Source organism: Podarcis erhardii, assembly GCF_964252035.2.
Source record: "Podarcis erhardii genome assembly, chromosome: 7".
Taxonomy (NCBI): domain Eukaryota; kingdom Metazoa; phylum Chordata; class Lepidosauria; order Squamata; family Lacertidae; genus Podarcis; species Podarcis erhardii.
In genome coordinates, this window is record NC_138511.1 from 63,650,629 (window position 1) to 63,666,072 (window position 15,444).

Sequence of the window (15,444 nt, forward strand, 5' to 3'; positions counted from 1 at the left end):
AAATAAGCCCTTCTTTTCTATGCTTTTCCTTCGCCCTATTTTATTCACGGGTTGACCGTGTCGAACTACATCCTCCATTGACTATAATGGCTGCGCCTCAGCCAATCAAGAGCGTGCATTCCCCTGCAGCAGCTAGCCCAGAGAGCTCTTGCACGCCTCATTTAACCTCCTGACGAGCTGATGACGGCTCCCCGCTGCGAGAACAATGGAACCGAAACCAGCGACCTCCAGCAACCTCGTAAAACTGTCAAAGTCAGGTTACAATGTATCCATTTGTTTCCGTTTCCAATATACAATATACACTTGGCCGGCGAGGCGGCCGAAACCTCCGGAAAATGATATAAAATCAGCCAAAGCTCCGATTTTCTCCGTTTTGACATCATTCTACTCTCTCCCCTCTGGACTCCATGCTGCCGCCTCACTGCCATAATCCCCTGAGCGGCAGGTCACGTACCCAGGAAGACCCTAATCTGATCAAATCATTCCGTCAAGCCCTTTCTCCGGGCAATGCCAGGTGATGGGCGATGCATATCTCCGCCATTGTCTTGCCATCACCTGTACTCAGGAAACGTTTATGCATATTTCTTTCTTTCCGCTACCCCTACATTACGGAACTGCTGATCCATGCTACTTCTACGTTACGGAACTGCTGATCCATGCTACTTCTACGTTACGGAACTGCTGATCCATGCTACCCCTACATTACTGAACTGCTGATCTGTGTAAACCCCCCACCCACTGTACTGAAGTGCTGATCTGTGTAACCCCACCTTTCTGTGATGCATTCGTGACGTCTTCTGCACTGTATTCTGGGACTTGGAGGGAACTTTTAAAAGTTTATGTCGCCCCATTATCGGGGTTCAATGCCATTTTGAACCTGTTGCGCAATAAACTTTGGATCTCCGTTTATTGCTCCTGTCTCCGGCTGAGCTCATTTCTCCGCTAGGACCCGCGGACTCCGTCCGACGAGCCGGGTGGCAAGGGTAATTCCGCACCTGGATTTTTGCCGTAACACCCAGAAAGCCACAGTTTTATCTTTCCCACAATGCCTCACTCCCACGTGAACCAGCACCCGACACACCAAGATTTCCCAACTTCACTACAATCTCAATCCCAAAGAAGGGCAGTGCCAACTACTCCAACTACTGCACAGTTGCACTCATTTCACACATTAGCAAGGTTATGCTTAAAATTCTACAAGGCAGGCTTAAGCAGTATGTGGACCGAGAACTCCCAGAAGTGCAAGCTGGATTCCGAAGGGGCAGAGGAACCAGAGACCAAATTGAAAACATGCGCTGGATTATGGAGAAAGCTAGAGAGTTCCAGAAAAACATCTACTTCTGCTTCATTGACTATGCAAAAGCATTTGAATGTGTCGACCACAGCAAACTATGGCAAGTTCTTAAAGAAATGGAAGTGCCTGATCACCTCATCTGTCTCCTGAGAAATCTCTATGTGGGACAAGAAGCTACAGTTAGAACTGGATATGGAAAAACTGCTTGGTTCAAAAATGGGGAAAGGAGTATGACAAGGCTGTATATTGTCTCCCTGCTTATTTAACTTATATGCAGAATTCATCATGTGAAATGCTGGACTTGATGAATCCCAAGCCCGAATTAAGATTGCCGGAAGAAATATCAACAACCTCAGATATGTAGATGACACAACCTTAATGGCATAAAGTGAGGAGGATTTAAAGAACCTTTTAATGAGAGTGAAAGAAGAGAGCGCAAAATAAGGTCTGAAGCTCAACATCAAAAAAACAAAGATCATGGCCACTGGTCCCATCACCTCCTGGTAAATAGAAGGGGAAGAAATGGAGGCAGTAAGAGATTTTACTTTCTTGGGCTCCATGATCACTGCAGATGGTGACAGCAGTTACGAAATTAAAAGACGCCTGCTTCTTGGGAGAAAGGCAATGACAAACCTAGACAGCATCTTAAAAAGCAGAGACATCACCTTGCCAACAAAGGTCCGTATAGTTAAAGCCATGGTTTTCCCAGTATCCATTCTTAAGGAAATCAGCCCTGAGTGCTCACTGGAAGGACAGATCCTGAAGCTGAGGCTTCAATACTTTGGCCACCTCATCAGAAGAGAAGACTCCCTGGAAAAGACCCTGATGTTGGTAAAGATGGAGGGCACAAGGAGAAGGGGACGACAGAGGATAGTGTTCTCGAAGCTACCAGCATGAGTTTGACCAAACTGCGGGAGGCAGTGGAAGACAGAAGTGCCTGGAGTGCTCTGGTTCATGGGGTCACAAGGAGTCAAACACAACTAAACAAACAAGACAAGGGGTAATGGGAGTTGTGATCCAGCCATATCTGGAGGGCCACAGGTTTCCCATCTCCACATTAGACAGAATGAGGTCATCACCTGGTGTTGGGTATTATGAAAAGGGCAGCAAACTGTCCTTGTTTCATGGTTGTTGTTGGTCTTGAATGCATTAAGTATTTTATTTGGCATGGGAATCAACATAAGCAGGACACTTCCTTCTCAATGCTTTAAGTCCCCACCCACTCATATTTATTTAATATTTAAGTCACAGGTTAGTATCAGTGAATACTAATCAATGTGATTAGTATCACATTGTATCAGTGAAGTTATTTCTAAGAGTGGTGAAATCATCACCATGTTGTGATGGTGTTATCAATAATGGTAGTATTTTAGGATTTAATTTTTTTAAAAAAAAATATTCCTAAAAAACCCCCAACAACTATTCCAAAATCACATTTTTGCTCTACCTAGAAAATTATTTCCTCCTCCTTTTATTTCTAGGTGGATACTCTGCTGTCCGATCACAGGGATGCTAAAATCTTATCTTTCTCTATTGATGTCTATGACTGTGACCTTTGTTCTGCCCCCAGGAACAAAAACACTGATTCTCCCATTTAACCCGCAAATGACCCGTCGAGAAAATAAACATGGTTCACTCTACATCTTTTCTTACGTCTGCGAAATGTGGAGCCGCTCTACGCGTCCCGTTTTTCTACTGCTCCGCTTCACATTGGTAACCGAACACGGCTCTATGGCATTTTGCAAAGCGGCTACAGGAGCATGCTGGGAGCTGTAGTACAGCGTCGCCTCCCGGGCCTTCTCCAAAGCATGCTGGGTAGGGAATCAAACCGCCGTTTGCCACACGCAACCGTCTAATACAGAATACAGTAGTTTTGCGCGAAGCCTCTAGCTTTCCGGCATGCCGCGCGAGAGAAACGGGAACAGGGCGTCCGCGCGGTGCACCTTGGGGGTAGTAGTTCTGTTCCCAGGGTGGGAGGAGCGGCGTCGACTTAAAAGTCAAGGCCGGGCGGTTTCCTTCCCCCTCTGAGGATTGTCGTACCGATCGCCGCGACCCCTTTTTTCGCCAACCGCCGGGCTGAGGAGACCGACGACAGCGGAGGAGACAGAATGGCGCGGCAGGGCAGCCGCGGGGGCGCGGAAAGCAAGAAAATGGTAATGGCGGTGGGGGGAATCGAGGGGGCGGCGGCAGGTCTCATGAGGAGGAAGGGAGCCCTGAGGGGCGGGAGGGAGACGCCTCAGCCATGGACAGCTCGGAGGCTTAGCGGAGAGGCTTAACTTCTACTTCGGGCATTTTCCTTCCACCCTGAATAGGGCCATGTTTGTTCCTTCATTCCTCCTTTTATTAGCTTACCTCTGTCGAAGGCACGAAGGAGGATAAAGTCCGAATAAAACTATCCCGAAAGAGCGGGTTTGCTCACTTCAGTTACCCCAAGACAGGCAGCTGCTATTATTGTTGTTGTTGTTCCCTTACAATAACACCTGCAGATTTGAACTGTAGGAATAGATTGAATTGCAAGGGAGGAGGCCCTGCTTGTAGGCTCACGATTTAAACACCACCATGCAAAAAGGACACCCCTGTATGAACAGGGAAGAGGAAAGTCAGGGTTGGAGTAGCTGCAGCTTTGCCCTCCCGTGGATGGAGCCAGGCTGGTCTCCCCGTTTCCCATCATGTTCCTCTGTCTGGGAGACCAGAGAGTACACAGTCTCTTGGTGGCCCTCAACCTCAGCCTCCTGGCAATGGCAGCAACCTGATTGGGCCTCCCATCATCCGCAAAATTTGGTCATTTAGATGTCACTCAGACACCAGGTTAAAAAAAAGAAAGTCTCATTTTTATCAGGCTTTTCAGAGCTAATGGATCAAATCACTTCAAAATTTAAGTTGATAATTATGTAATTTTCATTATGAATGTTTTAAATATTATTTCATACTATGTTTTATACCGCCTTATTTTGTTGTAAATGCCTCTGACATTTTTTAGGTCAAGGGCAGTGTAGTGGTTTCTTAATAAATGCTTACAAGCATCTGGGGATATGCACTAATTGGAGATTGCTTTTTTTTGTTAAACACCCTCATTTTGAAAGTACATTATCACACTATACAAATAGCATACAAAAGTGGCTAGTAGCTATTGATAGCCGTATCCTCCATAATTGTCTTCTGAAGCCATCCAAACTGGTGGCCGTCACTGCCTCTTGTGGGAGTGAATTCTATAGTTTAACTGTGGGCTGTGTTTTTGTCTGTCCTTAATCTTCCAGGGCAGTAAAGTATTATGTCTATGGGGCTGTGCCAAACCTTGTGAACTGAGAAGCCCCCTGTTCAAATTTCACCTCAATCATGGGTTACTGAGCTGGTCACAGACAAATAGTGCTTTTTAATCTTCCCATCTTCCCATATAGGGTAAATTATGCTACTGACCTACCTGATAGGGTTGGTGTAAGGATTTCCATGATAATGGAGTGAAGAGTTTACTAATCTCGGCTGTCTATGCCTTAATCCTGTAAAGTCAGTATCTTGATTATAAACCCATTGGCAAGCCACTATTTCTTTACTTCCCCAACTGTATTATTATTTTTCTTCATTAAATTCATATACTGCCCTTCACCTGGAGATTACAGAGCAGTTCACAACATAAAAATATGGAGAGTGTGTGTATAATACTGACCTACCTACATTATAGGGTTGTTGAAAGAATTATTGAGATAATGGTTATGAAGACACAGAGAAAGCATAAACTATCCTTCATTTAACCATAGACAAGAATCCCTGCGTTACTGATCTGTATTAATGAGATGTGCGTAGATGAGCTTGGTGGAGCTGAACTTTCTTAGCTTTGTCCACCTGGATTTTTAATGTAGCAGCCACTTAGGGTTAATGGAGGAGGGTTGCAGTGATTTCTAAGAATTCCATCTCCCTCTACTAGACTTTTTGTGAAGATGGGTAGGTCATGGGCACTTTTTCAGTCTGAAGGCCGCATCATTTCATAGGCAATCTTCTGGCAGTGGATTTGAATGTTTGAGCAATTGAGACAGATCAGAGATTCTGTTCATGCTTGCCATCCATCCCACTGACTAACCATCTCCCTATCTAAGCTGACAGAAGTGGGCTGAGACTAGATGTTCAGTGACTCTGGACTTCATGAATGCCATGACAGTTCTTGAGCTGTCCCAGCATATAATCCACCTGATTCTCATGCTGGAGATCTTTGGATCTGGTGCTTTCATCTGGGCAGGAAGATAGTGGGGGGGCTTTCCTTTAAATGTCTTGTCTTACACAGTTTCAGCCAGAGCTTTAGGCTTACTATGGTGGTGTTTTTCTCTCTATAGATGGGAGGGGCTGTTTAAATGGTCCATCCCTAGAGGTTGATGGGTCGTGATACATTCTTAAATCCCCTTGGGCAGGTTCCACCAAGCATGGCTAGTGCTCCTGCCAACATCTTGGTTGCTCTTTGGAATTTCAAGATTACTTGGGCAGGTGACACAACTGCTCTTAAGTGCCCTCTGCTGCAGACCATGGCTCACTAGGTAGATGGGAGCAAAGAAATGGGAGTTGAATAGGCCTCTAGAACGTGGTGTAGGAAGGCTTGAACTGGAACTGGTTAAGTATAAATTAGAGCTCATTTTGGATCCTACTCTGTAGCAGTGATCATCTTCATAGTGATGTGCAGTGGAGCTTTTCCATGTGGCATGAGTTATTCTCCATTTTGGCCAACAAGATGTAATGGATTCCTTGGAGAAAGAGTAGATCTCCAAGTAACCCATCCCATCATCTTGTTGGTTTGTCAGGCACTTGGGATATTAAATTGTTTGTGTTTGTATTGTTCTTTGCTTTATGTGCAGGTCCATTAAATTAATTTTAGGGGGTTGTACTAGATAAGGAGTCAGTAGAATCTGAAATAGGTAACATTACCTAGTTGCTGGAGGGCACGTAATATCCAAAAGTGAAGTCTCCTAGTCTTCAGTTTTAGGATCCCTCTGCTGAAGAGCTAAATTTGGTCTTCTTCAAAACATACTTTTAAACAGAACACTTAGGGCACACCCACACTTCCATTTGCTTCAATGCTTCCCCCCAGCACAACCTGCTGTTTACCACTGATTTGGAGCAAACATCAATAGAGTTTTCTCTGGATTGATGTTTGCTTTGATTTATCGCTAAACGGGTTTTCCATGTGACTGTGGCAGGGCAAAGGCAAAGCCACTCATACCCATGGCTATAAAGTATGGGACAAGCAGAAAAAATGCTCGGATCTGTGCTTTCTAAGGCACGGGGCAAGCAGAAGTGTGGACGAGCCCTTACTGTCAGCCCTGATGGAAATAAAGGATGCTTTATCTACATTGTGTGAAGTGGCCCTTACGTTTATGCAGGATCTCTGAAAATTACGTGAATGGGCAATCATGCTGATTTGTTACCTGATTTTTAAGCTGTAGTGAGCTAGTGCTGCAAACTCATGTTCTTCATGTTAATAAGCAGGCCATGCTCACTGGGGCTGATGAGAGTTGCATTCTAAAACATTTGGAGCATGCCATGTTGGTGAATGCTGCTTTAGATTATATAGAAATATGTTGTGTTATGTGCTAAATGTTTTAATTTTGTGTGTGTGTGTGTTGGTCTTGGTGCCTTTCTCACGTTTCATTCTTATGTCTGTTTCTAACCTGGTTCTGTGATAGCAGTTCAACAAAAATGGGGATATTGCTACAAAACCTTAAATTATGATATTGTGACAAATCTCCAAAGAATGTTCGGGGGGGGGGATCACTGCTGGATTTTTTTGGTCTTTTTTTTCTTTTCATCGTGCTCTAACCCTGCGAATATCCAATATTCTAAAACTGTAGCAGGATTGTGGCCCTTTAAAATTATCCAGTAGAGCTGCGAATAGTTGGCAAACACATACAGAAGCTATTTTAATTTGCTTAATGCTAATATAGCTTAATGCTAATACATTTCATTTGTAGCCATTGCTGTCCTTTGGTGCTTAAGATGCAATGCTTACTTTATTAACTCCTCTCTTGACCTTAGGTCAGTGATGGCCATACTTGGCCCTCCAGCTGTTTTGGGACTACAGTTCCCATCATCCCTAGCTTAGAGGACCAGTGGTCAGGGATGATGGGAATTATAGTCCCCAAACATCTGGCTGGCCAAGTTTGGCCATCACTGCCTTAGGTGTACTTAAGGGCCTAAGTGCTGCTTTTCCTCCACAACAGTAATGGGATTATGACACTTGACAGGATTAACGCAGGTGCCATTGAAGCATGTGTAAACTGCAACTTTTTACTGTTTTCCAGTTAATTGCAGTGGCCAACCAGCTTCACAACTTAGGCAGTCTGTTTTTATCAGGTAGTCTTTTAATAATGCTGTTGGAAGAGGTTTTTGCACATTTGGAACAGGAGTGGATTTGATTTATATCAAATCGATTTAAATCACTAATCAGTAAGACTTGATTTAAATCATTTTTTTTACAGAGTGATTCAATCTTGCTGGTATAAGCTTAATATTTACAACCAGATGAAGGTGTCATTTTTTGAATAATAAATTTTCAGAGTAGTTTTTACAGTTATGTCAAAAATTACTGATTTGGTTATACTATTAGAAATACATAGACAGATAATTATGAAATTATTGTGAGGTTTAATAATTTAACTGTTTATAATTGGACAACTTTTCTGCTGTACTTTATTGGAAGGAGAAAAATAATCATTTCCTTAATAACAATTTCAACAATTTATTTAAGTAGAACAATAACATTATAGCATATGTATCCATGTTTGTTAACTGATGTGGTTTAACATTTTTTTTTAAAAAAAAAACTTAGACTGAGTTTTAGCACACATGAAAAACTTAAAACAAATCCTTATTTCCTGATTAATAGCCTTTGGACTATAATGTAAGTTAAATAGAAAAATATATTTAGATATATTTTTTCTCCAAAAGAATTTTATTTTAAAAATCCGATTTAAATCTTAAAAAATCCATTTTTAATTTATTTATTTTTAAACCATTGATTTTTATCCACCCGGCTTGGACCATAAACTTCCAAGTTGTTTTTCGTGAATGTCCTTGGGTTTTTTTTGTAAGATTATTATTGAACAATTGATCCAAAATGGTGAATTTATATATGCACCAACTTAAATTTCTTCTTTTTACTACCTAGTGATAGGTGCCTTGAAGGAGATTAGACTAGATGACCCTTGGAGTTCCTTCCAACTCCACAACTCTAGGAAATGCTCAAAATTTAAATAATTTAATGACTATACCTTGGATTGGTAGCAGCCAGGCATTCTTCATAAACTGTTCTGTTCAGCTGCCTTGCCAATGCGTTTACTAACCTGTTAATTCTCTTTTTTGCTTGTTAAGTTCCTTCCCCATACATGAACTGGCTGAGTCTTCTGATTTTCACTTTTCAAGTCCTGTTACTTTCTAAAACAGACCCTTCTTATTTCAAAGATGAATCTGGGGTTGTAAGACGGTTGGCCTTTTCTGCCTTTTTAAAACCAAGCAAAACCAGCATCTCTTAGCCTTCTGAGAGATGTCTTGACGGCTGGCTTCATCAGTTGCTGCTAGGTAGAAATAGCATGTTTGAATCCTAAATAACATCTAACGTACCTTAATTCCAAATTTGACTTGACTCTTTCTTCTGCACTTTGACTTTGTGTTGAGCTTGTGAGAACGTGGTGTGATCTGTGTTGTCTCACTGAACTCTGACATTGTCTCTTTTTTTCTCCCTTTCTGCTTGCCTGCTGCTTTCATTCTGTAGTATTGGTATTTGCCATTCATTTCACCTTCCGCATCTATGCATCTCATGGTAGGTGATAGGTTTCTTAATCTGAGACTAGACATTTTGCTGTATAAAATGAAACCTTAATAGAACCTAAAGCAGACCATACTTTATATAGCTGACACTTACTTCACAGACTTTTTAATAATCCTGACAGGTTTCAGTTTTTAACAGGAAGGTATTTGTGTAACTACAATTCCGATAATCAAAGGATTTAATTTGGTTGTATATTTTACTTACTTCATGCTTGGGGAAATGTGAGGGAGACATTATAGTTTGTTCTTTCCTTTGTTTTGTTGATGCTATGCACATCTCTACTGCACATCCATCCTAACACCAAGGAGGCTTTGTTGTTCCTTTGAGCTCTTAAGCAGAATGTTACGTTACAAATGCAGAAGATGGAATAACTGTTTTTGATGAGCAGCTGAAGATTGTCAAACTTCTGATCACGTTAGTAGCCCCCACCCCCAAGACAAATGTGTTTTAAATTTGAAGGTGGAGACACTAGCAGAATTCAGTGCTTAGTGTGTTCCTATGATGCTGAAGCTTCCTTGCCCATTTCATTTCTCCATGCCAATCCCAACTGTTCTTTGTGGCAAGTCCCTAAACATGTGTAGATTGTTCTATCTTGGTCTAAATTAAATGCATTTTGAATTTGTCTAGAGTTCGGAGCTCTTCACTCTGACTTATGGCGCTTTGGTCACTCAGCTGTGCAAGGACTATGAGAATGATGAAGATGTCAACAAGCAGCTTGACAAAATGTAAGTAAACCAGTGGAGGCAGAGTGGAATCTTTACAAAATATCAGTAGCTAGGGGTACTGGATGATCTCTTTCTGTGGGACATCCACTTGGCAGAATCAGAGATGTGAAGACCCAGAAAAAAGCTGGGAAAATTCAGAGGCGGGGAGAGACATTCTTTCCTGTTTCACCCTGGATAATTGTTTCCCCAAAAAAGCCCGGGGAGGAGGGCAGGGTTTTTTCCACAGTTTCAAAATTTCCAGAATTTTTACATCTCTAGGCAGAATGAATCTTATTTTTCTGAATTCACTGGAGTTTTTGAAGAAAAGGGAGGGAACAGACTTTCTCCCTTCTACTTTCTATCCCTATAATGTTAGACTCAAGTTGGACTCTATTACACTGTCAGTTTTATAGCATGCTGCTCTTTGGCTGCCTTGACAGGGGCTACAACATAGGCGTTCGACTCGTTGAAGATTTCCTGGCCCGATCCAATGTCGGGAGATGCCATGACTTCCGAGAAACTGCAGATGTAATAGCTAAGGTGATGCCTGTCTTTGATTATTCCCCTCTGTTTCCAATATACTAGCCTATTACAAGGTTTCCATTGTGGGGATATAGATGTCTAAGGACACAATTTTCCTGCCACATAACACGTTTCATAATGGCATCATGCTGTACCTTTTAATGGCAGCAACATATGCCTTCTTTCTTAAATCTGTCTAAAAACACTATCTAGGATCAAATGTTGCTGGACCACACTGTTTTCTAGGAGAGGATATATTGGATCTGGCGTGGGCAAATGCTTTCTACTGCTTCTGATCTAATTTTCATTACCTGTCTAATGCAGCCTTCCCCAAACTGGTGCCCTTCAGATATTTTGAACTATACCTTCCATTAGCCACAGCTAGCACAGCCATGTTGGCTGGGTCTGAATGGAATTATAGTCCCAAACATCTGGAGAGCGCAAGGTTGGGGAAGCCTGGTCTGATGTGTAATAAAAGGTTTGCATCAATTATGTTATGTAACAGAATTGCTTCTGATTCTTTGGCCAGATCTTTAGTTATCCATAAAAGAGTTTCATGCTAAATATTGTGCTGTGTAAGCCTAGTCCTTTGTGCTTGTCTTGTTTGGCAGGTGGCATTTAAAATGTACTTGGGTATCACCCCGAGCATCACAAACTGGAGTCCAGCGGGTGATGAATTCTCCCTTATCCTGGAAAACAACCCACTGGTGGACTTTGTGGAGCTTCCTGACAACCATTCATCTCTCATTTACTCTAACCTATTATGTGGTGTGCTGCGAGGAGCCCTGGAAATGGTGAGGAAAGGGGGATACTAATTGCAGCAGTGGTTAGACATACTTTCTCAGTGATGGAATGCATAGAAAATTGGTGGGGGAGGCTGGTGTCTGTATCTCATTACAATCCAGATTCAGATTTACAACTATATTTATTCACCTATTTGGGAACCATAAAGGGGAGAGAATCACTAGTGTCATAGACCATGGAGGATAATCAAATGAGAAGGAATAGAGGGCTGTTCAAGGCCACTCACATGCCAGCGTCACCTGATAAATCAAAATACATTCCAGTGCTGTCCTAGTTTCAGAATGTTTTATTAAGCGTTATATGTTTGGGTTCTTCCTGGCAATCCTTGCAGCTTTATCCTTTTATTTTAACAAAAACTTTGATTCTCAAAGTAGTGAACTGCCATATAATAACAGTCAGGGTGAGAGTGAAGGATTGTGTATTGTGTTTTTAACTTATAACTGACATTTATTGATTGCAACCTGTTCCAGGGTGCTGTGACAATGCATGGAATATAAATTGTGTGTGTATAATAAAATATAATTATACAAATAATAGTCACTGTGGTCAGTGACTGAAATAAATCAGTTCATTCATTCATACAAAGAATATATTATGAATGTCACTTTGAGGTTGGATATAAATGAAATAAACAAGATATTCTGTTCTTTCTGGTAGATATGTAGAATACATGTGGCCATTGGTCTGCAAATTCATAGTTTTCCGAGTTAAATTAATGGAGTTGTCTGTACTAAATTCCAGTTGCCTGGAAGCAGAAGAGAGGGTGGTCAGGATGGCACAGTGGTACCTCGGGTTAAGAACTTAATTTGTTCTGGAGGTCCATTCTTAACCTGAAATTGTTTTTAACCTGAGGTACCACTTTAGCTAATGGGGCCTCCCGCTGCTGCCGCACTGCCACCGTGCGATTTCTGTTCTCATCCTGAAGCAAAGTTCTTAACCCAAGGTACTATTTCTGGGTTAGTGGAGTCTGTAACCTGAAGCGTCTGTAACCCAAGGTACCACTGTATATAGAATATACAGTGAGCCCGGCTTCGGCTGGGGAGGGCGGGATATAAATAAAATTTATTATTATTATTATTATTATTATTATTATTATTATTATTATTATTATTATTATTATAATCAAAGAGTTGTATTGTTGGAAGAGACCATGAGAGTCATCTGGCCCAACTCCTTACAATGCAGGCATCTTTTTTGCCCAGCACTGAGCTCCAACCGACAGCCCTATGATTAAGAGTCTAATACTTCAGTTCTATGGGGTGTGGGAGTTTGCCTGTACTTTGCGATCTTTGTTAACAGAACATTGGCTAGAATTGTGGTTAACTGGGGAATGTAAGAGCCTTCTGGGCTAGAGAGGTGGGTTTTTTTGCTGCTGTAAATCTTAGGTAAGGTTAGTAAAGGGCGGGGATAACCTTTTGGTAGAATAATGGGGTAGAGCTTCTTAACCTCTGTACATGCAACAAGATTGAAAGAGGCTAAGCAATTTGGGGGACTGTCCTAGATAAGTATCTCAAAAGTATTTTTATTTTTCTCTCCCATATCACAGGTTCAGATGGCCGTGGATGTCAAATTTGTCCAGGACACATTAAAAGGAGATGGAGTCACTGAAATAAGGATGAAATTTATCAGACGGATTGAAGATAATCTTCCTGTTGGAGAGGAGTGAGTCCCAGAGCATCCTCCATACTGGACTGAGAGGATAAGCCAGCCCTACCTGGGATTTATGGGAATATAGTGCCCTCTGTGCTTTCAGATGCTCTGACTGGTTAATTAAGATGATCTCCTTTATTTTCTTAGGAAGCAACTGTTTGAATTCTTCTGCTTTAATTCCACAGATTTGTATTACAGGCCCTTGTAGGGCTCATAGGACACTTTTCATACTCATCAGAAACATAGACACCCATTTCTAGTTTCCATGTTTGGCTCTGTGCAAATATACAGTACATCACAACTGTGTCCCCTAGAACCTTGGTGCCAGAATTGGTGCCAATCTGCCAGCTGCAGATTGTCTTGCAGCATGTGAAGAGCATCCACATCGCGCCCCCTCTTTCCTGCTTGTTAGGGATAGGGGCCAGAACTCTTGTTTGTCTACAGAAAGCAGACAGCCATTTTTTGATAGCACAGAACATAGCATATAATTTGAAAGAAGTTTGGGGTTCCAGGTGAAACAAAATGGCTTAGTTTTGCAGATAATGAAAACTGGCCAATTTAAATAACATCTATCACAAAACAAGAGCAATCTCCATTTAAACATCTCCATTGGTAGGGACTTAGTATGAACACACTCTCGGTGAGCATCTTCCCTCTCCCCATTGCCAGAGAAGAAGATGGAGGGATAGTCATAATCCTTTCTGGTTCATTTCAGACCTTGAAGGATACTTTGTAACAGCTTCCTGTGTTAGCAGGACAGAATCTGTATAGTCTGGATGCATTGAGTATCTCCTCAGTCTTCTTGGTCTTGTACATAACTGGCTAGGCAAAAGTTGCAACCCACCAAGAGCAGGTCTGTATATTTAAGTAATGTAGAAAGAGCTTCTAAACTATAATAATCTGAAGGTTCCTTCCTTCCAGTAGTTTGATTTATATAATTTACTAAAGGGTAGTAAAATGCAACCTTGTATTCTGAAAGATCCAGTCAGGAGGGGTTCTGAGGTGTTGCAACTGGTTCATATGCCAGGTCAGTGGTGGAAGGTCAAGCATACATTCTTTTTGAAAGAATGTTTGTCAAGACGGATAGCCCATCTTGCATGTGTAGATCAATATGCTAAGGTCTGTGTGCAATGGATCCTTGCAAGGGAGAATACTCTAGGATTGTTTTATAGGGAAAATGAATGCCAGAAAGCATATAGGTACTAAATATGTGGCCCAAGTTTTAAGCCAGTAGCGATGTTTGGCTGTCCTATCTGTGTATGCCATGAAGGTCTAAAATTTCCACCGGGCAGGATAACTGCCATGTCTTCACTAAAATGCAGAAGTCATCATTGGTTTGAGTATCTTCTAGAGATCTTCTAGGTTAAAAATAGAAACTTCTATCTTTCTTGAAGAGGCACAATGTACCCATTAGTAATACCTGTTATTTGGAATTACATAATGTATTTGGCACAAACTGACATTTACAGTCTGCAGTATAAGGAGTTCTGAGTGCAAAATATTAAGAGAAATTGAGTGGAGGTATGCGGACAGTGGATTTTACAGTTTGTGTACTCACTGGTTGGACAGCATCTTAAAACACTGCAGGATCAGCTGTAACTAGACAGTGACTCAATCTTGGGGAAGGTGGTATGGAACAAAGTTGCTTTACCAACACATGCGATAATGGAACTTGAAGTACTGCATCTCCAGGACTGTGAGGCCTTTGTCAATGGCCTAATGATTTATGTTGATGATATTTGCCTAGTTGATGATATTTGCCTAGTACCCCACTCCCCAAAGCTGCCTCTGAGAGGAGAGAGGAACTCCTGTTCTACCTTGGACTAACTTTTGCTACATTTGTTGGGCTGGTAAAGGGAAAGCCTTCCATCCTTTTTTGCATTGTGATAAATATCTATCAAATGTTGGTCCACCTAGTGTTAAAATTTTGTGTCTATTTCAATGAAAATTCAATATTCCTATTTCTGAAAAATTCATTCCTACAGTTGGAGGAAGCATTTTGACACTGTTCCTTCGGCGATACTTTGAACCTTGTTTTAAAACAGAGCTGCACTGAGTGATGGCTGTTGGGTGAATGGGTATAAGGTGTATATAATTAAAACATTTTTGTTGTATAAGGGGTCATTCACGTGTGTTCCATTTGTAAAGCTTTTGAAAGCAACATTTTAAAGGTGTTATGTTAAATAAACCGTTAACTATCTTCTTAGCTGTCCTGCCATTGGATTGCGGAGCATGGCAGCAGACTCATTCTTTACTTTATCACGTTTGTCCTGCCCATCCTGTGAGTTTCTCTTCTCCTGTCTGCTCCTATTCTAATCTTATAAAAACTCTGGGTGTTTGTTTGGTCTGAGGGAGTTGGGGACAAGTCCAAAGCCAACCTGGTGGGCTTCAAGGTTAAGAAATTTGAACCTGTGTCTCCCCAGCCCTAGCCAGACATTCTAACCACTCGTCCATTTTGGCTTTCTTCCTGTGGCATTTAGGGGACAGAGTAATTTTAGAAAAGTGTCAGATTCACATTAGTTTACCCCTTAACAAAGTTTTCATTGGTATCCCAAGAAGTTACTGTCAAGATGGATAAGAATAAGAATAAGCTTGCATTCTAATGTCAGGTAATTTTTGAGGTTGTTTCTCAGCTTGCATCCTTGCGGCCATAACATGCTCAC

General features: G+C 41.6%; 2 protein-coding genes across 2 annotated transcripts in view; one reads left to right on the top strand and one right to left on the bottom strand.

Moving 5' to 3' along the window:
- LOC309347276 (angiopoietin-2-like) overlaps positions 1-3,095 on the bottom strand; it is a 42,845-nt gene extending 39,750 nt beyond the window's left edge. Inside the window, exon 1 of the mRNA XM_081871695.1 lies at positions 2,948-3,095. The gene's annotated coding sequence lies outside the window, so the exon portion shown is untranslated. The remainder of the gene's footprint in view (positions 1-2,947) is intronic.
- Positions 3,096-3,197: 102 nt separating this feature from the next.
- On the top strand, positions 3,198-14,981 carry TRAPPC3 (trafficking protein particle complex subunit 3). Its single transcript, XM_081871728.1, has 5 exons — positions 3,198-3,447; positions 9,729-9,826; positions 10,246-10,345; positions 10,939-11,121; positions 12,678-14,981. Exons 1-5 carry the CDS (start codon positions 3,403-3,405, stop codon positions 12,795-12,797), a joined length of 546 nt encoding a protein of 181 aa, XP_081727854.1. The 5' UTR covers positions 3,198-3,402; the 3' UTR covers positions 12,798-14,981.
- Positions 14,982-15,444: the final 463 nt, after the last annotated feature.

Bases quoted from the DNA above. Each gene is read 5' to 3' on its own strand.
- TRAPPC3 (XM_081871728.1), top strand. From the start codon at position 3,403: ATGGCGCGGCAGGGCAGCCGCGGGGGCGCGGAAAGCAAGAAAATG. The intron at 10,346-10,938 runs GTGATGCCTGTC...CTTGTTTGGCAG, and splicing joins CTGCAGATGTAATAGCTAAG to GTGGCATTTAAAATGTACTT. The intron at 11,122-12,677 runs GTGAGGAAAGGG...CCCATATCACAG, and splicing joins TGCGAGGAGCCCTGGAAATG to GTTCAGATGGCCGTGGATGT.